Source organism: Lipomyces oligophaga, assembly GCF_038497815.1.
Source record: "Lipomyces oligophaga strain CBS 7107 unplaced genomic scaffold V1516scaffold_1, whole genome shotgun sequence".
NCBI classification, from domain to species: Eukaryota; Fungi; Ascomycota; class Lipomycetes; order Lipomycetales; family Lipomycetaceae; genus Lipomyces; species [Lipomyces] oligophaga.
In genome coordinates, this window is record NW_027117785.1 from 383233 (window position 1) to 407581 (window position 24349).

Below are 24349 nucleotides of genomic sequence, written 5' to 3' on the forward strand. Positions count from 1 at the left end.
CTGGTAGTGATAAGAGGCGATTAAGGGCTGACAGCACTGCAAGAATGATCGAGGACCAACTGCTGCTCAATGACCCAATCAAGAGCCGGGAGACTGACGCAATATCGACTTAGAGAAACTGAGTTCTGCGGTCTTATAATACCTATTTAATTGTACCATTTTACACACTAATTTCGTTTTTTTGGGTCTTGCGGACCATTGCGCTGAACGGGAACAAAGTTAATATCTGCTAATCTCTTGGACTAGCCAGACTATCCTATATCATGTAGGAGTAGATCTGCAGCAGACAAGCAGATCTATTCAACTCTTGCGCGCGATATAGCTGACTATGTATGACTGGCTATCTTCGACTTTCAATAACCAGATAATTTTAGCAACTTAGTAACGTCTTTTAAATAATAGGGAGCACTAGATTGTTTTACGTTTGCGTCTCGAAATAAGTTGTAGGTGTCCAAGATAGGAAATAGCATATACACCCCACAGTGCAAACATAAGGTGTTTGAACTGCAGCCAGTAAGGAGTGCGGCTAATTTGGGAGAACGAAATTTATTTTGTCCCAAGCCAGAGTGAGATCAAGACGGGTAGAGTCAGAGAACAGGAACAAAGATTGAGGACTAGTTAGTGCAGTGAAGTAGGCGGGTTGCTTGCGATGTTGCGAATTGTTACAGGACCGCGAGGTCTGCTAAGGACCATTCGACCATCGGCGCGGATTTCAAGGCGTGGATGTAGACTCTTTCAACAGTCGTCGAGACCAGGCATAGATAATAGGTCGCCAAATAGAGTCGACACCGACGAACAGACGCGCAACATTACGGCTGAGATTTTCTACGACATTGCAGATCGCGTTATGAGTCGGAGACAGAAATTGGACTCAATAGCTGAGTTATCGCCTCTATATGACAATCCGTTTACGGCCGTCCGATCTAGTGCTGTTTTGTCGAAAGAAACTTTGCACGAGTCCATTGATATCGGAGACTTAGTCCTGACATCGTCTGGCCAGATGGGTATTGTGGTCGCATTTGCATTTAACTTAAAAATGGAAAACCCGGTTATTCTGCTAGCTGACCGCAATCTGGGAACTTGGCGACAGAGTTCTGCTCGGATCTGTATCAAGAAATTCATTCCGAAAGAGGTAGCTAAGAATGTTGTTGTCAAAACTGTCATGTCTAGAGCTGAGGTTCCGCTTGCAACAGGCCTCTCAAATGTTTTGATAGATTCCGATCCTTCCAATCCGCCTGTTGATGCCGGATCTGTTCACGCTCTTGTCGCACCACCGACTTTGACTGCGGGCGTTTGTAAGCTCTTGCGACAATTTACAATTCAAACACAGAGAATCCAAACGAACTTTTTGCCCTTCGGACAAACAATCTATGACACACTTTCTCATATTGATGAAGATAAAGTATATACCCTGTACGAGATAGCGGCTAAAGTTCACGAGATCTTTACGGGCAGTACCTCCGGCTTGGATTCACCCCCTGATAAAGAATATCTGCCTAGCGCCTTATACTGCGCAGTCCATTTGATCTTGGAAGCTGACAACATCCGATGGCTCCAACGGGGACCGGGACATAGACACTATCTAGAGTATGTAGCAAGAAGTCGTCGGTCGTTGGGTATGATGAACAAGGCTATTGCAAGTTTGCGAGATCCCGACAACGAAGAATTACAATCATTTGTAACAAAGTGCCGTAAACTCATAACGAGTTATCGGAGAAGCGCAGATGTCGAGAATTATAAGCGACCGAATGTTCAGTTTACGAAGGCAGATCTTGCATTTATTGAATTGACCAAACAATTTATCATCCTCAAAATGGAAGGTCGATCAGACTCGACAGTGACATCCCTGGTCATGAAACTTTTACGATCGATTGATATGTGGGACTGCGATATATTTACAACCGATATTGCACATCAATTTTTGTATGAAATCGGCATCTGTGGTAGATGGCAGAATTTGCAGATGGAAAACAGGCTGCTAGCGGGTGCGCTAGAGAATAAGACGGAATGGTCTCGGCGGTTAGACTCTGAAAAGCCAAGTACTAACTTTGCTCACAATTTTAAGGACAATATGGAAAAATATAGATTTGATTTTGGGGACTTACCCGTGTATTGTGTTGATTCAGCTGATGCAGAAGAAATTGACGACGGATTTTCTCTCGAGCAGCATTCGGATGGAACTACTTGGATCCACGTTCATATTGCTAATCCAACCGCATATGTATCGCCTGATCATGCATTTTGTATCGAGGCTCGAAAAAGAGTGAAAACGATTTATTTGCACGAGGCTAGTCGACCATTACTTCCTAAACAATTTTCAACCGCTGTTGGACTGGTATCAGATGGAAGTGGTAAGCCGATCACTGCTTTGACTTTTTCAGCCAGAATAAACGAAAATGGGGAGATCTTGCAACATTATGTGCGGTCGTCCATTGTGAGGAACGTGAAGAGTGTTACGTATAGGGACCTCGACCTAGCCATGGGCTGGGATTATTCGTTTGAGGATAGCGGATATCCTGCAGCCTATTCGGCGCCTTTGGAGGCGAAGCTTATCAAGCATACAAATACCGAGAAGGTCTTGACTACCCACGACAAAGATATTTTGAATTTGTGCTTTAAATATTCGGAGATATTAAGAAGAAGGCGCGCACAGAACGGAGGTCAAACGGCGTCTATTCCTGGGTTCGCTTTGAAAGCACCTTTAGATGTCGATACGATCTCGCAAAAGATATTGGATCAGCAGGAATTACGACAGACGGCCGCTAACTGGGAATTGTTTAAACTCCCCACGGTTGCACCGTATGTGATTTCGGAATTTATGGTGCTTGCAAATTCAATTGCAGCTCGGTTCTCAGCAGAACATGGACTTTCGCAGCCATACCGGCTAGGAGGTAATGAGAATGAGAAAAACTACGGCTTAGAAATCAAATACCGGCAAAGTGGGTTTTCATACTTGGAGTTTCCCGGAGCATTCTATCCTACTGCTGTATCGACAAGTACTGAAGTAGGACCGGCCATGGATCTTGGAATCAAAGAAGGTTATGTTCGTGCCACGTCGCCGTTGCGGAGATATTTCGATATGGTTGCGCATTGGCAAATCGAATCTGTGATCCGAGGCGAGCAGAACCCAACATTTACAAAACAGGAGCTTGAGTCCTTGGTGAACGAACTGGAGCCGATCGCAATGAAACACACGCGACTGGAGCGGCAGTCGTCAAAATGGATTCTTTCCCAGTATCTGCAATATCTAAGCGACCATGGCATGCTGCGATTAACAGTCCTTTTGGTTGAGAACAACTACGAGGAAGGAATAATGACTGGCCTGTGTTTTGAATATAATCTTGTCGTTGACGTCCAGTTGAACGGACGCGGTGACTTAAAGCCTGGTGACTTCATAGTCTGCCGTGAATTCTATGAAGCCGATCAATGCCAAGGCGTGTTCGTTTTATTACCGCCTCCAGTGGGACAAGATACATATCAGTTCTGAACATTTGTAATATTTTATTTGTATATATTATCTCAATTTGCATTATATTATTCCATCCATGGATTGTTTTCTTATTTGTAAAGACAAATAATGAGGGTAAATTGCGTAGCCATCCATTTATCTCTTCTAGGCAGCACACCGCCACGAGGTGGCGCCCCGCAGCGCACCAGCCTTGACCCGCCCGCGATTTCCGTCCTAACGAAGCAAGTTCTAACAGCGGATGATCACCAACCAGGATCTAATCGTATCTTGGAAGGGTCATCTGTTTTTGTATTGTGGGGGATTTCCAGGGACTCGCCTTACTGTTAATTGCTCAGAGGATACTGGCGATCGACAATTTCATTGTGTTTTTGCTGAGCACTTAAGAATATTCTGGGACGTTCGCATGTGCAACTGGGACGCTGATAACAACACAGTAGTCGTGCTGATAATCCAGAATAAACTTGTTTGATTTAGTAGTCATCGACTATCTCATTATTTTTTACGACGAAGTTATAGACCGCTGATATCGAAATCAAGACCGCCCGTCACGTCGTTGTCTACTACAATTTTAGATCCGCAGAGCTCGTCCTCTGTGGAGGCGATCAGTAGGCTGGCTCCCCAATCTGACCAGACGCGGGATCAGCAGCTGCACGATCAAGGACATGATTTTGACCAACCATATCAATCGCATCAACTAGAGCTGCGCGGTACTGACGGCGAGGACCAAGAACGTCCAGACGATGTTGATGGTCCAGAAGTAGTCATTCCCCCGTGGCAACACGATAATGAAGTATCACATTGCCCATACTGCCATCGAGCATTTGGACTGTTCTTTCGACGACATCATTGCAGGTAAGCAGGGATATGGAATTTGAGCAATGAATGGATGGCTGATTTTCATTTTTAAGAATTTGTGGCCGTGTTGTCTGTGGATCCTGTTCGAATAACTTCATACCGTTTCCGCCAGGGACTTATGTTTTATCACCTTACCAGCGAGAGCCAGAACATCCAGGCACACTTCTTCGAGTGTGCGATGACTGCATCAGAGAACCAGATACTAGGGCGGCTTCTTTAGCTTATTCTTCTTCGACTCAGTTGTCGGAAACGTACTCTTCATTTCCTCATACTCCCGATCGAGGTCAATTTGAGACTTTGCTCGCATATGGCCGATCACAAAGAAGCTCTTCGCCAAATGGCGGCCTGTTTTCAAAGGGGGCTTTGATGCAAGTTCCTCGACATATAGGTGAAGATGTTTCTGGGTACCCAGGTTCGTCTTCTTCGTCGGCCCCTTCGAGTCCGATGGTGATAAACAATAACGTTAGCAGTCGACGACGGACGACAGGTGGTGCTGCAGCGACGCATTTACGACAGTCTATGTCTTTGGACTCTAGAGCGACATCGAATAGTTCTGCAGAACCTGTTACTATTTCGGGCACGTCTAGCTCGACCGGAAATGCGGGTGGCAGTGCGAGTGCGAGCTCGACGGCAACTACGATCGAGACAGTGGCTACTACGGCACCCAGCGCGACGAACAGACTGACGTCTGCATTTAGGTTCGTTGGCGGCTGGAGATCTTCATCGTCGTCGTTGCCATCGTCAAGCGATACAAATACAGGTCACGGCGGAAGGCATGACGAGGGTCTGGGAGTATCATTGGGAGCGACCAAAACGTGTACGGTTGAAAGTACAATTCCAGAGTCAGGACGGCGGTCGAGTGGTACTGGAAGTGCTACGCAACATCGGAGTGGATTTCGATTAGTATCGCGGCGCGATAACGATGACTCGGGAGCACCAAGAGGAGGTGCTGGACGAGGAGAGGGAGGAAGAGCAGGAGCGGTCGGATCGACTAGTCGCATATTGGAGGTAGAGGAGGAGGATGACGAGCAGCTGTGCCCAATTTGCGGGATTCGGTTGAAGAAGATGAAGTCGGAGCAGGAACGAGAGCAGCATATCAACGACTGTTTAACCAAGGCAACGTTTTCCGGAGCCGCGGAGCAGCAGCATCGGCGTAACAGAATGGTTGTTTACCGGCTGGATGGATCGCAAGTTGGCAAAGAGTGTGTAATATGTTTTGAGGATTTCAAGGCCGGAGACGTTGTTGCTCGGCTGGAGTGTTTATGCGTGTATCATCGCAAGTGCATCAAGGCATGGTTTGAGAAGAAGGGAGTTGGCGAGTGTCCTATCCATGCGGTCAACTCGTGATTGTGCGACCGTCGAGTGAGCACAGCGGTCTGTTCGATAGATGGTCGTGGCTGTGGGACTGATGGCTGGGAGTTTTTCTGGCTCGGGGATTTGTGGATGGCGGGAATGGGGTGGGAGTCATGTAATCTGGTTAGTTTTGAATATTTAATTTACTGTTGACGACATGTTGGGATGAGATTTAAGAGCGTGAGTGAGTTTCGTCATTCTGTTTTAGGTGAGAGTGAGCATGTGGGGGCATGTGGGTGCAGCCGACTAGATTGGCCTATGTACAAGCAGGCGTGCAGATGTGCAAGCTTATACCAGGCGTGCGGAAGCAATTTGGACCATAGAGAATGGTTTGAATTGCAGCGCAACGGAATAATTGGCCGCTGAATTGAGTGCAACGGCGATCCACTGCGGTTGTAGGTACTGATAATAGCAATCGTTCCCCAAAGAAGATTTGCGATGGTAGGGAAAGTTCAACAGTTTCTTTGGGCCAGATCGGTTGCGCAAGAACGAGAGAAGTCCGGCCAAGATGCTGCTGGCTGAAGAATTGACCGCACCCAGAGAGTCTATGATAGTGCAAACAGCCAACTGCCAACCGCCAACTGCCAACAGTCGACAGTCGACAAGTCGAAACAGCCAGATTGCCTGTTTGGGACCAGAAGCCCGTTGGAAGCACGGTAGAGCGCCGGAGAAGACTCGGGGCTACCATTACTGCAAACGTAGCCGATTTCTACTACTACGACAACGACAACGACAAGCAGGGCCAATACTGCAGAGCATTCTCTACGACTCCTCGAAGGCCCTTTCCATGCCTGACAGCCTGTATGTGTACGGTGGATCAGTCGGAATAGCCAGCGGCGGTCTCCAGTGCGTCCACCGATCCTGGACCCATCAACCCATAAGCGACGTCATAGTTTGAGAAGCGAATATTCCGCGGAGAATACGTCTGGGTGGAGAAATTAGAAAAAGTAAAGGGCTTGCGAACATGGTAAGCAGAAGCTAAACTGCAGGTTCGGCCCGCCAGACATATGTTGGATGTTGAAGGATAGTGCAGGTGCAGAGGTTATTAACAATGTTTGCATTAAGTCATATTTCAGAACAGAATCGATTGTAGAAAGAGTGTTTAGCAGGCTACCTGCGTTTTTCCCAGTGTGCGCCGCTCTGAGCAGCCGTGATTCAGGGACTACTTGTTGTTTTGCTTTGTGCTGCTTGCCTGCGTTCAGACGGTTCTGACGGTCTGACGATCTCTGGCTGGATGTCAGGCAAACAGGCAATGGTGCTTTGTCGATTTGGTTCTTCTGGAGGTTGGTTGTCTGGCTGTCCAACACCGTCCAACATCGACTAGCATAAGTAGCTTGTGCTGGCTACGCCAGATTCGGTTTACGGGCCGCCCTGAGTAGGAAATGCTTTCCCGTTCATGTAGATGTTTCCATCGTTCTGGCTGAAAGACGTTCTCACGTTCTCACGTTCTCACGTTCTTCGTCCTTCGAATATTTTTCGCTGGACGGGCTGCAGTCGTCTGCGGATAATACCAGAAGCGGCCCGGCAGACAGAGACGCATACACCAATATCAGAGGCAGGAACGCAGTTCCTAGCCCAGCGCCAACCGCAAGTCTAACTACAATCGAGAGCATAAATCCGGTAACGTTGAACCGAGAGGGCAAAGCATCATCATACCAGCGACCGTTATTTGTCCGCAAACGGAGGATATTAGAATCAGAAACACAAACAAAGTTTCAAGGCACATCATCTTCCTCATCTTGCTATGATAGCAAGGGCTCATTTTTTTGCTCGCTCGGCGGAGCGAAGGGGGTAGCTACCGAAGGAGAGGTCCAATATACGAGAGTACCTCCTTCGTGCATGCACATCCAGGTTATCCGAACTCTAACTAGCATGTACTTTAGTTAATCTTAGCTGTCTACAATTATCAGAGAACGTATAGACCGTCAGCCGGGCGACACACGCAGAGTAGTATGTAATCTGGCGCGGTATGCATCTGTAAAAAGCTCCCTCGACACAAATCTACTTTCGAATTCTTGCTAGCTCGTCTGCCACTTTACAGCTACAATGATTTCGACATAGCAATTTGTTGATCGTTCTCCGTATCAAACTACCAGCTGCAATCACAAAAACCACTGGAAAGATCTACGAGCACAATTTTCCACATGTCCAGCTGAAATGAATGTACCTGGGTTTTTAACTATTCCTACTCTCAAGAACGGCTTTTCTTCCAACGCCCGCTGTACTTTCCACTACGGCTCTCTCTACCGCTGTCTGTGTCCTAATGTGCGGTAGAGATTCTGTATTTGGCCCGTAGTAGAAACTAAGAACAATAATCACAGCACTAAAGCAAGTTTAGTCCCGTTAATCTATTTGCGTGCGCGTAATTGTGTGCTGGTAATGGTGGTAGTGGTGGCCCATCGCGTCTTCATCCTCTTCGTCCTAGCTCTCCTCGCCGGGGAACCCAAAATATACATCAACAATAATTCACTCTAGATTTCCTGCTCTTCTCGATTAAAGGTGTCTGCTACCATCTTTGTTTTGCTCATCATCTCCATTCTCTTCCTCTCTTTTCTCCGGCTTGTCCTCAATCTAACCTACTACCTACTACGCTCAAATAAATACATCACCCCACTTTATTCTCCCATCTCATCTCATCGAGCCCGGCTGCTCTAACTTTCTTCTTGTCTATCACTACTTTGTTTTCCTTTGTCCAGCCTGCAGCGCGCGCCTGTTCAGGGCCCTTGTCGTGTATTTCGAAGTCAGCTACCTCTCCCATTCGATCTCGTCACGATTCTCTCTTTCCGTCTTTTCCTATCTGCTTGTTTTGACTCTTTGCTCCGGATTGTATGCTTCTTGCCTCCGGCCGTCACACTATTATTGCTCTGCTCATGAACTGGAATTTCGCTTAGTTTGTCTCGCACCCGTCGGTTTCCTTCCCATCTCACATAGCGCTCCTGCGGTCTCATTTTTACTCACCTCCATACACTTGTTCTGTTCTCATTCCGCTGCTCCCTTCGGACCGGCTCCAATCGAGTCTGCGACATGTCTCATTCGTCTTCGTCGAAATCCATCGGCTCTCGTCGTCAGGCTAACGCTGCACGGCGAAATCGAGCAAACCTACCCGCTTCTGCGTTTGTGCCTACCGTCCCACTCCCTCCCCTTCCACCGGCTGCTGCAAAGCCTGGTCCGGATCGCAAGTTCCATTGCACGCATCCAGGCTGCGGCAAGACTTTTAACCGCAAAGACTATCTCGCTCGACATGCTGTTAACCACTTGGATGTCCGACCCTTTCAGTGCCCGGTATGTCCGTCTCAGTTTGCCCGTCAGGATCTTCTCGAGAAGCATATGTCTACTAAAGCACACGAGAAACGACAGAAGCGAGAAGCCATGCAGCGCATGGCAGCCGCCGCTGCTGCTGCAAATTCACAAGATGTAATTAATCCCATCAGCGGCGTTCCTGCTCTAGGAGGGCTCACTACCATTTCGTCTGGTCAAACTGCCGAGTCTGTCGTCATTGCACACAATCTCGGTGTAGACCCTGCGACAGCCTCACAGTTTCCAAATAAATCCGAGCTTCTCCCTCCTTTGCAGGAAACTTCTCTGGCTGGACCATTTCCTCCACCACCTGTCGAAAATCCATCCGCAGTTGCGCCTCCTACATCTGCTCTGACTCCTCCCCCGCCGCTGTGTCCTCCTGTCTCGTTGAACAATGATCGCAATCCGCTACCCGCAAGACTACTCTCCCCTCTCACCATGTCGACATCAAGCTCATCTCGTCCTATATTGGTCTCTTCCGCTCCGCAGTCTACATCCGCTTCTCCAGCACCGCCGTCAGCACCAATTTCTGCAAGCCTCTCCTCTGGGGGACATATAGTCCATGACAACCATCATCACCATGGTCATAGCCATCAATCGTTTGCTCACCCACTATCGCAACATACCTCGCCCTTGCCAGCATTTACCTCACAGACTCATCATTTACAGGTACGTATAATTTTAGTAGTTAGAATTTTCGAACAGGAATCAATTCTAACGCCTTCTCTAGATACATAACGTGCCGTCAAATCAGCTTGGCCAGATAGCAAATCCCAATCCACCTCAAGCGACTTTCTACTCGTCCACTCCTGTCTCTCCGAATCATAGTTTACAGCACAAAGCAGACACTGAAGCTATTATGCTAAATCAGCATCAGCCAAGTCCAGACCCTTCATTTTCGATGCCAGTCAGTATGACATCTGTAGGGAAGCCGGACGCGAATCCCAAGTCCGCAGATATGACCACGCAATTTAATTTATATGCGACTGCAGACTCGGAATGGCCTTCGTTTTCCATCGATTCGTTTGATTTAAGTTTGTCCGATCATTATACTTGGCTTTTTGGCCCAGAGTTTTGGGGTGACAGCCCGCCTGAGGACCTTGTCACTGATCAAGAACATCCGGACACCATAAATACTATTCCTATAGCAGATAACAGTTCTGCTATCTTTCCGAATGCACAAGACCAAACCGAGAATTATTTGTATTCGGTCGGATATGCTTCACCAAATCTCGACGAAATGCGCAGACAACATGCCCAACTTTTGATACAGCAGCAACAAGATCGACGCCAGTTCGAGCTGCAGGAGCACGCTGTTGAACTCCAGCAACAGCAGCAAGATTTCCAGCATCAACAGACATTGAAGCGGCAGAATGAAGAACAACAGTTTGTAAATATCAAACAAGAAAGTCAGAAGGGTAGTTTCGCAGAGCAAGTTTTGCAACAAAGATCTCTAAAATCAGATCAGTCAAGTGAGTCCGCTTACATATCCTCCAGCTCAGGAGACAATGACTCAGGAAATACTGTACTTTCAGATTCGCCAGAAAAAGCAACATCACCTCCTGACTTCTCCGAGAAGCGTTCAACATCTCCATTTAGCCAATTTCCCTCCGATCAGTATCGCGCGCGGCAGATGAATAACTCTATTAGTTCTGAAACTCATGCTAAAATGGTTGAGGTTTTAGCTCCTGTTCCTGAGGTCAAGTCTGATACTCCTCAGTTTTCGCTGGATTCGATTGAAAAGTACCTGGAGCTGTACTGGATTCATTTTGACCCATTGTATCCAATTTTCCATAATCCCACCTTTGTTTCGAATAATGTTGAGGCACCATTGCTGATCGCTATTGTTACAATCGGCATGGCCTATTCCAATGATCCTAAAGCATGCAGCTTGGCTATTGCTATTCATCGCAAGTTTAGAAATATTGTCTTCTTGATGATTGGTGATCAGCCGCAGGTACCGCTGTGGGTGCATCAGACATTGCTTTTGACGAACTATTTCGACAAGATGCTGGGAAGTTCGGTTCAATATGATATGTCGCAGTTTTTCCATGGAACCAATATTGCCATGATGCATTTCTCGGGCTATTTAAAGGGCACCCAGGAACCAGATATTCGAGAAGTTACGGATCAGGAACTGGCTGATAAGCAATGGCACGAATGGATTATATTTGAGACAACAAAGCGGTTAGTATATCGATTGAAATTTGCTTTTGGTGAGCTAATGATTGTTCTGTTTTAGGACTGCCTTTTTTGCGTTTGTTTGCGATACTCAGCATGCAACACTTTTTCGCCACAGTCCTATTCTATCTGCTTTTGAAGTGCGACTGGAATTGCCTTCGACAGATGCATGCTGGGCTGCCCCGAATGGCCTAGAATTCATAAAGAAGTACAAGGAACAGCGAGAAGCAGCGAAAATCAGCAACTTGTCTAGAGAGAACATTACGCGTTCTCGTCTACTCGACACTAAGGATAGTATGATACCACCTCAGGCGCAGGAGCAAGCGAAGTTACAGAACGCTCAAGGATCGAGTTCTACTACCAATCAGGAAGTTACCTGGCCTTTTTTCTTGCATAGTTTGAAGCATTTGATTCGTCTTTCTACTGATGATCAGATGCAATTCCATTTGGCGACTTTTTCGCCCTTTTCTTGCTTCATTCTTTTACATGGACTTCTTAGCATCTGCTGGGATATGCAATGGCGAGGACTGCTTGATATGGGAATTGTATCCAAGCGACGTATGGGAGAGTTCAAAACGCGGCTCGAAGCCTCTTTCAAAAATTGGAAGGATTATTTCGATTATCAGTTGAGCAAATCCAATATGCCGCCGATCAATAGTACGGTAGTTCGAGCGGTTGGACTTCCGAATGTTATGATGATACCGGAAATGAATAATTACGCGTCAAATTCGCCGATGATTTGCTCTAACTGGGCGATGTTTCAACTCGGACTGTTGGCATTACACGTTGACACAATGAGCTTACGTATCAATGCAGGTTCTCCTAACGTACTAGGACGGAAGATTCGGGAGATTGATCGAGAGAATTCCTCGAAAGCGGTACGACAATGGGCAAATTCAGATGATGGCGGTTTGGCAACCTGGTACTCACTTCAGTTTATGCGAGCTGTCACTGAGAATGAGGCAATTCTCGACCAGGCTGTTCACATCCCTTGGGGAGTTTATTTAGCATCACTCACGATCTGGTCGTATGAATGCTATAATGACGGCGAATCGAATATTCCGGGATGGATAGGAGATAGCAAGAAATATTTTGCCGAAGATGGTACGATCAAACGAGACGTTGCTCGCGAGGATGCCTTACTCTTTTTTCGGCATATGATGTCTAGTGCCTCACTTCCACCTTCAGTATTCGCATTGACAGACGAGGCGGGAAACACGAGTGCGAAACGGCCGTTTTCGACACTAGCTAATGTGAAACCGTCTTCTTCATCCTCATCTTCTACCTCCTCGCTGCCGCCTCGAGCGATGCATCACCATCTTCATCCCACAGTGCAGAAACGGCCTCGTCTGATGCCTGCAGCATCGAGCGGTAGCGGCTCGATTCCATTAGTGGGAGGTATTCCAAGTGGAGGAGGAGTCGGATCTTCTTCCGGGTCGGTTCCGACCACCACAGTCACTGCCGTATTCAAACCTGATATCAGCCCATCAGAGCGGCGACAGCTGGTTATAGGATTAGTAGCACTCTCTGTGTGTTTTTTAAAGGATGTCCGATGGGGATTTGTTGCGCGGGGATATGAAGTAATGAACAATATTTTAAAGGAGTACCACAAGCACTGAAAAGCGAAGTTTATTTGATATTTATGAATTTTTTTGTTTCATACGTGTAATTTTTATGTTATGTTATTTATTTCTTTTGGTTATGGTTTCGGCCAGTTAATATTTGTATTTTTATTTGGAGTAAATCGATGAACCAGTGCTGAATCCGTTGTAGGTATTAGGAGATTTATTTGTTACTTTCAAGCTACAGAATCAGTAATTCCTTATTAGATTGAGGGTACAGCCGAGTTTGCAATTTGCAGCCGCCGCCAGGCTGATCCGGATAAGTGTGGGTGATCTGCGTAGACCGTGTCATTCTTTTTTCAATTGGCGGCCCCTATGACGTAAATAAGGAGGATGAGGACAGCCAGATAGCGGGCCACCAGAGGTGACAAATCGACGGCTATTCCGTAATTACGCAACCATACATATTTACTGTCTAGAACTTAATCGTATTCAACTAGGATTTGCACCTAGGATTTGTACCTAATATTGGGGCGTGGAGTGATAGAGCAGGTCTTGTAAGAATATATAAATTTGCCGAACTTGTAGCCGAGTTCGGCTATCGAAGACTGAGTCGGACAATATGAAAAAGCTCGAGCGATTGCTCTAGTAGCCGAGTTAAAAGAGCGTACAGAAGTGCTGATTGTCGTAGTATTGCCAGGAGAAACTCAAAACGGAGACAGAAAAAGCAAGTAAAGTTTCTGCGGAAGAAATGAGACTAGAAATGGTGGAATAGGCTCGGCCCATGTGGAAGGCTGGATGGATGGATATGGGGACCAGGAACGGTGCTGATTCGGTTCGTATCTTGTTTGGGAATAGCTTCCCTTGCTTCAGTAAATTTAAGAATATTGTTGATAGCAACAATATTTATGTTGATACTGCCAATCTGGATGATAGTAACCATAATGGCGGGGAAGCTGACTTATTCTACACAAACACATCCGAACACGCGCAAGGAGAGAACGGAGAGTCAAGACAACTTGGACTAAGCCTGCCAATGAAAACGGCGTTACTAACCTCACTTAGCCACGACCGAATAACCCCAGGTCAATTAAATATATATAAATCCGCGCCAAATTCCTACCGTCAAAAAAAATTCTATCCGGATCCTAGTTCCGGAGCCGTATGGTTAGCGCCTGGTCGAAGTAACAGCACTAGTACTAGCACTACAACCTCGAATGAGGATGTACCTGACTACCAGCTGTTGCTGTCCGGGCAGGCATGCATGAATCTAGATTTGTACGCTTTTGATCTAATTCACTAGCTCGTTTCAAATTCTTTTGCAACTATACGATTGCGCATCCAGCGGCCAAAATTTATGTGACTTGTGTCTAGACTTTTTCCCGCGAAAACCAGTATGCAAAAACGATTTGCTGCACGCGCTTATCGACAACGTGTTTTTTTTGTCCGTCAACGGATTTACTCTACTAGCGCTGACTTCCTTTGTTGAATCCAGTATTCTAATGTATCGCATCTGCTTTTCAATATTTGGAGCTCCGCTGGAATCTCCGACGTCAAGCAAGTTGCTTTCTATACCTATGCTTGCACTTCCTGTGTTTTCTGAGATTCGCTGATTTTCGCACGATGCCGTATCATGCCTGAAGTAGTTTAAACACTCACTACATTGTACTGTGTCCGCTTGGCAATTCAAGTCCCTCAGCAGTATTCAAGACATATGCAAGGCTGAAATCGATTGGAAGCTATTTAGTTCGACGAAACTTCATTGTAATTTTTGATGTCTGAAGAGCAATCTGCTTCTCTGTACGGCTCCAAAAATACCGTTTTTAATTTATTGTGCCTAGCAAACGAAAAAAAACCAACGAGACAGCGGCCCAGCCGATTAGCAAATTTTACCAATGATCGCAGCGCTGATATTCACTCTGTTCGATTGACGTTGCAAAAGTCAATTATGCTATTTCTTCGTGCTCTTCCTGTAGAGCGAGGTTAGAAATATAGAATGTAGAAAAGAAAGCGATACAATTAATCTGGAAATGGAATAGCTTTGTCGATGATACTTTTCTGAAGATGTAACTGGAAATGACTTTTATTTTCCTATTATTTTGAATTATGAAATATTCTGTGATTAGTCTATGACAATTCTCAAGCAAATCTGGCAACCTGATGTCTACAATTCCTACTTTCCTTCTCGATCAGTTTCGCTGCAACCAACAGCTTTTAACTAGACAAAACTGTTGTATTATCGTGGCCTTCCTGCCTTATCTATTGATCATATACAATTATCAGCTCTAGAAATTCCAATTAGGAATCGTATGGAATGGCCAAATCTTCTAGGCTAACTAAATACAATTCATCACATATCATATCGACTACATATAAGGCACTGCAATTTTCTCGCACTCCCACAGACTACCTCGCCCGCTTCCATATTTACGACAGCAAATATGAACATAATTTGTATTTGACGTATGCATCTTAAATGCTAGAAGATAGAGCAACTGGAAGGCGAGTCCGGACTCCTGGTCCCAGAATAAGCGCCTCAATCCAGTTCGCCAGCCAAAATCAAAATTGAGTAAATATTGAACAAATATATCCATTCAATATAGCTCTAGCTTGATGTACAAATAATATTGTGCAATTTATCGTTGAGTTCTTGTGAAATTTGGATCTCTATTACTTGATATTGGCAACCTGATCGGATAAGGTTCGGGTAGAGGAGGTACCGGATATCAAAGTATTCACAAGTCATCTTAAAGCATGATTTGATTATTCTTGTTCTTGCTATCAACATAAATATCTTTGTCTTTTTTTTGTCTGTTATTTTGATTACATATAACTCTAACAGGTACCATGCAGGTGCTAGATTTGCCAATGCCTGTGCTGGCATACGGCGGAGCACTCATGGCTATTATTGGATCCATTATTTGGACCAACCATACCGTTCAGGTCGCATTCCAGGCGTTCATACTTGGAGTCTTCACTTGCTCGCTATTGTCCCTTACTGCGGTCGGATATTTTTATAAACGGTCATCGCCTCGAACGGAAAGTCTACGAAAGTATAGACGTGTTAGATTCCCTTCATATGCATTCATCAATCAGGCCGCATTCGCCGCCGAACTCCAACAACTCGCTAAGGACGTCTGCCCGAAAATACAAGTCAGCGAGTCCGAGCAAATATCGGAATGCCTGGAAGAAGTCATCAGTTACATTATGCGCGACTTCATTACGCCATGGTATTCGGGTCATTTCAAAGATTCCGCGTTTCCTTCTCAAGTCGAAAATACAATCCGATTTGCTCTCGACCAAGTGCGAGAACGTCTTTTGAAAATTGATATTGCCGAATTTGTAATACTAAAGATTCTTCCTATTATCACTCGACATGTATCTGAATTTGCGACCGCGGAGATGTCTCTTCGAGGCAAGCATCTAAACAAACAGTACACTGAATCACATGAATTAGATAACGTTCTTGCCTCGAAATATAATAACGGAGAGTTGCATTCCGCCGCTTCTCTCATGTCCCCAGATCCCAAGCTAGCGGAGCGGGAATGGATTAAAAAACTTGTCGGTTCGGTTTTACAATACGTCTTACCTGAGAGAGAGGCTCAATCCCGTTCGGTGTTCATCTTGGTTCAAGACGTTGTCTCGTGTTCGGTAATTCTACCAATTATATCTGCTGTCGAAGAGCCAGATACTTGGAACCAGCTCATTGAGAAATATGCTAGTTCCATTCTACAAGACCGCAAAGCTGTCCAGAAGTTACGTGCAGCACTTGATGAGCACGCCGTTGTTTCCAAAAGCCAGCAACCTCTCGTTAGATTGACTACAAAGTCGGATGAGCGAACTTATGAAAAGCTAATCAGAGGCTTAAGGCGTGTCACCTTATTGTCAGACGCTCGGAGGTTTAGATATGATATTACAATCCAGCTCAAGCGTGCAATTAAGGACGGAAAAGATGAACTTTATGTCCGACGGTTAAAAAACGCGCAACGAGTGATCGAGTCTCGTATAACCGACCTGACAAACGAAAATCTAACCCCGAGCAGAAAGAAAATGACACGATTGCCGTCTAGCATTTCACCTGGTCAAACTCCGCTAGCGAGCGATCCTCGAGAAAATTACTCGGTTCAACAGCTCGTTAATAGTGCGGCTGGCCTTTCCTATTTCATGGAGTTCATGGACAGGCAACACCGAACAGTACTAATTCAATTTTGGATTGTCGTGAATGGGTTTAAAAATCCTTTAGAAGACGACATCGAAGACGGGGATACTGAAAACGATACAACTCTTGCATCTGAAGATTTCGATCCGGCTGATAAAGAGGACATCCAGCAGATCTATGAGTCCTATTTTTCTGATCCGTTACTGAATATTCCGGAAAATTTGAAGGCTGATGTGAAATCATTTTTGAAAGATGGAAATAGTACATCCAAAGAATATCAACTTGCTCGCCGAGCTATTCTTAGAGCACAGAAAAAAGTATATGAATTTATAGAGGAAGAGGATTTACCAAAATTCCGAAAATCTGATATTTTTCTCAAGTATATCACATCTACTGGACCAGAGCTCGAGGCACCTGGAAGTAGCATGAATGACAACCACATTGGTCTGTCAGACGACATGATCGGCAGCACTGAGTTAATTGATAGCAGAACCGATGGAGACTCAGATCCTCTAAAGAATGATTTGTTTGGTGATAGCCTCGCGTTGACAGTTGAACCACCCGAAGATGTGGTAGAAGCGATGCAGGCTGCAGTTGACGATATCATTCATTCGCGCCCAACTGCGGACGATGCGAGTAGTAGTCTATCCGATACTTCCTCGAATTTGAAAGCTCTGTCGAATTTTGACCCCGATGCAAATTTTGATGTGATTGATCCACAGGCAGAGCAGTCTTTGACTGAATCCGCTCAAAGCATAACACAAGAATCTGCTGAAGGAACAACTTCAGCGCAATCGATTTCGTCAAGGTCATCTTTAACGGACCGAAAGCCAGATTTGTTTGGTGTGAAGCAAAACGAAAGCGAGAGCAATATTTTTCCGCACGAAAGTGCGCTGTTCGAAGAAGCCACCAAAGAGATTTTTTCGGACGATGAAAGCTTATCTGATGAAGATGACATAGATACAGATCGAGATCTCGTGGATGATAGTACTTCAGTTCATCGTGCTGATCCCGGTGATCTGGGATTGACCGAGGCTATAGAGTATATTTCGGATGACATAAACAAACTGATAAATCAAGACGCTGTGCTTGGAACTCTTGTAAAAAAGGCTGAGCTGACAAATAATGTCGCCAGTCTTCGGATCTTGAAAAAATCTAAAGCTAGTGTCGAGCGTGAGATCAGAAGAAAAGAGCTACAACGACAGCAGTACATGGTACAAGAAACTGATAATGGCCTTTATGTAAGTTGTAGGGATGTGAGTTTGTAAAACATCAACTAACCTCAAAGGGTCGTTCGACAGTTCGAATAAATTCTACTGTTAGTGGATCTGAACGAGGTCGGCCATATGCACTCTATATTATTGAGGTTCAGAGATTTGGATTCGATGGATCTGTTACAGCAGGATGGATCGTCGCTCGCCGCTATAGTGAGTTTTTCCAGTTGAATCAACATTTACGCCGGCGGTTCCCTGCTGTGAACGATGTTTTATTCCCAAAGAAGGGAGTAGCTGTGTTAAAATCTCAGCGGTCTTTTATCGAAGGCAGGAAAAATGCATTGGAGGCATATTTGAAGTCGTTACTTCAAATCCCTGAAGTTTGTCATAGCCGCGAATTGCGATCATTTCTTTCATCGCAAGAATTCCAAGGGCTTTTATCTTCAGATGATTCTGCGGCAGATCTATCGAGAGTTGCAACTCTTGGTGACTATCCTCCTATTAACGGAGATAGCCCCGCTATGGCCAGTCGTCGACAGTCTGGAGCTTTTGTGACGAAGTTATATAATACTCTGTCTGACGGCATGGATGATATATTTGGAAATCTTCCGGGTGCCAGCTCGGTGTATAATGCGGCAGCAGCTATGAGGCAACTACCAAGAGGACTGATGAGTTCTTCTGTAGCAGGTCCTACAGCCTCTAGCGGAGCATCTATTATGTCAGGAAGGGACCCCATTGCGGATGATACTTCAACAATCATGCATCACCGGTCGAACAGTAGTGGAGAAGCAAGTATGATGTCAAGGCCAGGGAGCACTTGGAGTGAGTCTTTGTCTGCTGGGACACAAAATAACGCCCCTGGATCTATCAAATCGATGCCGGTGGAGTCAAATTATTTTGGTTCGGGCGAGCATCGTGACATATCCGAGGTCGAGTCGGAGTTAAACTCCTACGACGATGTTGCGCTCGGAAAATCAGGGGAAGTCCCGTTTATTAAGCCTATCTGCGATTTGTTTTTGGAGTTTTTTGATTTAAATAAGAGTAATAATTGGCTGCGTGGCCGAGCAAGTGTGGTTGTTTTGCAACAACTATTGGGCGGCACGATTGAACGGTATGTTATTCTAATCTTATCAATTACGCACCCAGCTAATTTCATCTAGTAAAATCCGAGATCAGTTGGATGGACTAGCTGAAGAAAATACAGTCGTGGTGATAATAAAGGCAATCAGAGATAAAGTCTGGCCCGGCGGTAGTCGAGGCAACCCGTCCGAGAAGCGCAGTGCGAAAGAGCAGAACAAGACCAAAATGGAGGCCGCGTTTTTGTTAAACACACTTGTCCAAGATATGGCGGCTAAAGTTGTTGGCTCTACAAATGCTAAGCACGCTTCACGGAGATTGTTTGCGATGCTTCAGAACCGTCTTTTGAACTTGCATATTATCTGTAAGATAGTCGATGAGGTCATGCAAGAGCTCTTCCCTGAAATCAAGCCTCGCATGACGGCCACCGTTAACCAGCAATGATTTAATTGGCATTTTTGTTTGGGTATAGCGTGGCGTTTTGTTTATTTTTATTCTTTGGCCCTGTTACTCTAGCGTTTTGATTTTTAAATTTTTGGTGACAAATTTGTATAATTAAATGATTAGATTTGGTCTCTATGCGAGAACGCAGAACTAATTCTTTGCCATTTACACAGTATCAGTATGAGGGGTTGGTGGAAATCTCTGACGGTTGCTTCACATGGCTGGAAGACATCGAAACCAAGTAAATCTGAAGCGAATTGGTCGCACAGGTTGAGGCTATCGTGCAAGATTTGGAGCTAGATTCTTTATTTTTATTGTTTATTCTAAGTAGGACAGCCTGGCCTAGCTATAGAGTGGATTGCTATCAAACTAGCTAAGATTTTTCTGTAGGGTTTATCCTGAGACCCAAATCAACGATCAGAAACTCTACCGTGGATCTTGTTGACGGTACTTACTGACTTCACAGTTGGTTAATATCTGCAAACTACTATTTGAATTCTTTTCACTATTAAGCAAATTTGAGTTCAACCATGAGCGTTCCAACAGCACCCATTTCAAAAGATTTATCCCATTTCTCGTCTCCCGCAAAGCGGCCCGATTCACCACTATCAGGCTCTCCCTCACCTCCAACTTCTCGAACCCCACCGAGTCCCGGCAGTCCCGAACCGGTCTCAAGGCCAAGTTCAAGTCATGGGCAAAATTTGGCAGGATTGAATACAAACGCACACACATCACGGCCAACTCCGGTCAGGGTACCCTCAAATACATATGCACCAGTTCGACGCCCAACGTCAAATGAGCCTAACCGACGACCAGCGCGATCTTCCAGCACAAATCGGGCTACCGGGGGGCGCAAACAACGACCTCCATTCCAGCATCCTTATTCGCAGCACTCTCACAATTCAGATAATAGTCATGTTCCCCGTGCAACCGATGACTTTGAGGCTCAGCAGAGGTTTTATTTCAGACGCATGCGAGACGATCTCGACGACGAATACTACACTCGCGTCGTCTCACAGCAAGGATATAACGACTCGGACGATGAGGAAGAGTCCCCTCAAATGGAAATTCCAAATCGCAGCGACTTCAGAGCAGATTTTTATGACTCAGATATTTCGACGCCCTCTGTTGTCGGTCGAGAACGCGATGAGCTTACTAGTCCCAAAAATAAAGAACGCCTTGAATGGCAGGCTATGCTTACCGCAGTTCTTACTGGCGAAGTTGTTCGATCAGAGAAAAGTAAGCTCAAAATTGGTCAATCGCACGGCATCTCGTTGTCTAGTCCTGAGGTCTGGCTCGAAATTAGAGCGAAAGTGTGCGGCCGGTCACTTGCCATGCAACGCAAAATTGTTGAAGATCAGCGTAAAGAAGTTCCATATATCTTAGAAGACTTTATGCGCTTCCAAATTCAGGGGAAAGATGAATGTTCGAATTCTCCGGAAGATCAGATCAAAAATGTGCTTCACAAGCTAGAAAACTGTGAAGCTCTATGGCGTAGCACAAAGAGAATGAGGGAAGACATCCCCATAGCTAATACTCCTGATTTCATTCGCCGACATGAAGCTTTGCTTTCTTGGGTTTCAATTACGGATAGCATTAATTCTCAAATCGGTGCTTTGAAAAAGTGGACTGGAAATGATGACTTGGATTTAACTAGGACGCCTGAAATCGATGCAGCCAATGGTGCTATAACTGACCATGACCCATTTATCGAACGCATTTTCAAAGAAAATGATTTTGGGAAAGTATTTGATGCAAAAATTATCACTATGATACGTCCTCTCATCGTCAAAGCTAGACAAACAACAATTGAGCAAGGCCCTATTTTTGAAGAGATGCGGTTACCTTCGTATCTGGAAGACTTATTGCTGCTTTTAAACTTCCCTACTCGTCTTATACAAGAAATAATCAGAAATCGTCTGTCTTATTCTCGCAAACTCATGAATCCTACAATGATGATGATTGATCAAATGCTCGACGTCTATAGAGTAGCTCTACAACAAGCTATCATCATCAAGCAATCGTACACTACACTTTCGGATTTCAAACCTGGATGGGAGCTTCCTACAGTAATTGATGAAAATTTCGATACAACTCTACTAGACGGCTTAAGCTTTTATTTGGAGCTGTTGAATCGAAAATTGCTTGGTGGTAGCAAAACAAAGCGAGCGCTTAGAATATTTAGAGAGGCAGAGTATGTCGAGGGTGAGTGGAATTCTTTGAAGGACGTTGGTAAGTTTATCGAAGGAGCGGACTTGGAGATCGCGGAACAATTTAGGTATATCTGAAATTGAGAGAAGTGGAAGTGTTTGAGTTAAGCTAACTTTGTGCTTTAGTATGCTCACGGCTAAGCTGTTGGTTCGTATAATGTCATATTTTGATCGTCAAGTCAAAGCGACGATATCTGGACCAGTTGCCGAAATTCAAAAAACATATTTGACAGCAATCGAACATGTGCGTGGATTCCACCGGAAATCGCTGCGATTTTCAAAGTGAGTATTTAGTGTCACTATTTTTTTCATGCAGTACGCTAATTTGTATTTGTAGAATATTAGAGCATGCATTTGAAAATACAGCTGAATATGCATTTGAGCATTTTCAAATGTCGGACATTCTGTCTAACTTGCACGCGACAGGTCATTTCTTAGTATCGTCGCCTTCTTTAGAAGATTCTAAAATCTATGTGATTGCGGACTCTTCTTTGCTATCACGACCTGAAATGCTTCAAACAATAGTACATCCGTTCATACGCACTGAGCTGGGTGTCGAAGATGAAACCTATTCATATGCTGTTTTGATTTATTCGTCAGAACCGCTCCGATGGCCAGCACCGGCGGTTCATATTGATTTGCCTGAGCTTAAGGGACAGATTGACCTAAAGGCCGATAGACTAAGAATAGTCGCCGATGGATCTGGTTCAAGATTGCGAGCTGCTCGAAATCGGTTTACTTCTGCCGTTGGAGACGCATGCAGTGTCATCACTGAGCAGCGATCGAATTTTCCTCGTATCGACCGGGAATTGGCAAAAATCAGGAGAAATTTTTATAAGCTGGCAATGTTGATCATTTCATCTGTGGATGTAATCCGAAAGCAGTGCAAGGGACATGGATTACAGGATCTAGTCAATTCATTTTTCAATTTTGCGCGGGAAATAGGACAACGAGCGATGCAATATTTTGATTCAAATAGACGCACTGCCTGTGCTCTGAAGCTTGTCTATTTAAGTATTGATTGGGTTAGCTTTGTATGTGATGACTGCGAAGCCTCAGAGAAACGTACGTTTCAATTTTCAGTGGATGCTTTGGAGTTTGCTCGACAGATGACCCGAGGAGTAAACATTCTCGCCGTGAACGATGAAGATTTTTCGAGATTGCGAGTCAAGGTTGCTGGATGCATGACCCTGTTGATCTCACACTTTGATGTTATGGGAGCCCGGTCAAGTCTGGCTGCTGCGCTTGAAGCCAAGAAACAAGAAAAAGCAATTGCTCCACTAACAGCCGCAGATATGGATGATGAGGATGCCATCTGCACGATCGAAAGATTGCGAGCGCCCAGTCTAGAACTGATAGAGGAATCTCGCCGAATCAAGCAGGAAGAGCAGCATAGTGTAGGAAAGGTTCTGGACGATAGTAACAGTGAGACGCAATATCTCATGTTTTTATCTTCATCGCTATCAAATGTTTCAATTCGATGGCAGCAAGGTCGATTTATTGGAGGAGGGACTTTTGGAAGTGTTTATGCGGCTATTAATTTGGAAACAGGAGATGTAATGGCGGTGAAGGAAATTAGGTTCAATGATTCACAATCAATTCGTCATATAGTGAAGTCTATCAAAGATGAAATGACTGTTTTAGAGATGTTAAGCCATCCTAATATTGTTCAATATTTTGGAGTCGAAGTGCATCGTGAAAAGGTGTTTATTTTCATGGAATATTGCGAAGGAGGCTCATTAGCGAGTTTGCTAGAGCACGGTCGAATTGAAGATGAAACAGTGAGCCAAGTATATACTTTGCAAATGCTAGAAGGTCTTGCGTATTTGCACGAATCAGGGATTGTACACCGCGACATCAAGCCAGAAAACATTTTGCTAGATCATATGGGAGTTATTAAGTTTGTCGATTTCGGTGCAGCCAAAGTGATTGCGCAGAAGGGAAAAACAAGAGCAAGAGCATCAACTTCAACAAAGTTGAATAGTATGACCGGCACTCCGATGTATATGTCTCCCGAGGTGATTACGGGTAGTGGATCAGGACGGCATGGGAGTGTTGATATTTGGTCTATGGGTTGTTGTGTCCTTGAAATGGCAACTGGACGTCGACCATGGGTGAATTTAGACAATGAGTGGGCGATTATGTATCACATTGCTGCTGGCCAGCAGCCTACTTTGCCGACACCGGACCAGATTACTGAAGACGGGTTAAAATTCATTACTAGGTGTTTTGAGAGAGACCCTTATGTTCGAGCATCTGCAATTGAGCTATTGGATGATCCATGGATTCGCTCGATTCGAATGGATTCCTATGCCGAATCGCCTACGCCTTGATATATAGAATAGCGTAATTTTTTGGTTAGTTGTACGTCTACTATCGAATTGAATGACTATACCCTTGAGTGGTAAGCATAGTAAGAACTTGAGCCGCAGAATCGTAGAATTGGACTTGCTATGACTTTTGGATTGAGATCCAATATCAATTGAGACTAGATTATTCTTGAGACCATTTTGCTCAAACTTGCATTT

The 24349-nt window shown here is 45.0% G+C and overlaps 5 protein-coding genes across 5 annotated transcripts; all 5 read left to right on the forward strand.

Moving 5' to 3' along the window:
• Positions 1–649: 649 nt before the first annotated feature.
• Positions 650–3487, forward strand: V1516DRAFT_617852 (uncharacterized protein; the record flags this gene model as incomplete). Its single annotated transcript, XM_066919379.1, has 1 exon — positions 650–3487. One exon carries the CDS (start codon positions 650–652, stop codon positions 3485–3487), a length of 2838 nt encoding a protein of 945 aa, XP_066779595.1.
• Positions 3488–3707: 220 nt separating this feature from the next.
• V1516DRAFT_697895 (uncharacterized protein) lies at positions 3708–5928 on the forward strand (the record flags this gene model as incomplete). Its single annotated transcript, XM_066924102.1, has 3 exons — positions 3708–3744; positions 4225–4321; positions 4378–5928. The coding sequence occupies 3 exons, from the start codon at positions 3708–3710 to the stop codon at positions 5669–5671; spliced, it is 1428 nt and encodes a 475-aa protein (XP_066779596.1). The 3' UTR covers positions 5672–5928.
• A 4679-nt stretch (positions 5929–10607) lies between these two features.
• On the forward strand, positions 10608–12204 carry V1516DRAFT_619435 (fungal-specific transcription factor domain-containing protein; the record flags this gene model as incomplete). Its single annotated transcript, XM_066919455.1, has 2 exons — positions 10608–11161; positions 11217–12204. Coding segments are annotated over 2 exons (1542 nt in total), but the record flags the coding sequence as incomplete, so codon positions are not given.
• A 3175-nt stretch (positions 12205–15379) lies between these two features.
• Positions 15380–19876, forward strand: V1516DRAFT_15998 (PXA domain-containing protein). The gene is made up of 3 exons (XM_066918675.1): positions 15380–18117; positions 18165–19201; positions 19251–19876. The coding sequence occupies exons 1-3, from the start codon at positions 15565–15567 to the stop codon at positions 19609–19611; spliced, it is 3951 nt and encodes a 1316-aa protein (XP_066779598.1). The 5' UTR covers positions 15380–15564; the 3' UTR covers positions 19612–19876.
• On the forward strand, positions 19877–24280 carry V1516DRAFT_15999 (uncharacterized protein). Its single transcript, XM_066918676.1, has 3 exons — positions 19877–21889; positions 21948–22103; positions 22159–24280. The coding sequence occupies exons 1-3, from the start codon at positions 20142–20144 to the stop codon at positions 24152–24154; spliced, it is 3900 nt and encodes a 1299-aa protein (XP_066779599.1). The 5' UTR covers positions 19877–20141; the 3' UTR covers positions 24155–24280.
• Positions 24281–24349: the final 69 nt, after the last annotated feature.

What these genes read in the sequence shown, in the direction of transcription:
- V1516DRAFT_15998 (XM_066918675.1), top strand. Translation starts at nt 15,565, where the DNA reads ATGCAGGTGCTAGATTTGCCAATGCCTGTGCTGGCATACGGCGGAGCA. An exon ending in AAACTGATAATGGCCTTTAT is followed by an intron (nt 18,118 to 18,164) that starts GTAAGTTGTAGG and finishes CTAACCTCAAAG; the next exon opens with GGTCGTTCGACAGTTCGAAT. An exon ending in TTGGGCGGCACGATTGAACG is followed by an intron (nt 19,202 to 19,250) that starts GTATGTTATTCT and finishes AATTTCATCTAG; the next exon opens with TAAAATCCGAGATCAGTTGG.
- V1516DRAFT_15999 (XM_066918676.1), top strand. Translation starts at nt 20,142, where the DNA reads ATGAGCGTTCCAACAGCACCCATTTCAAAAGATTTATCCCATTTCTCG. An exon ending in GAGATCGCGGAACAATTTAG is followed by an intron (nt 21,890 to 21,947) that starts GTATATCTGAAA and finishes TTTGTGCTTTAG; the next exon opens with TATGCTCACGGCTAAGCTGT. An exon ending in AAATCGCTGCGATTTTCAAA is followed by an intron (nt 22,104 to 22,158) that starts GTGAGTATTTAG and finishes TTGTATTTGTAG; the next exon opens with AATATTAGAGCATGCATTTG.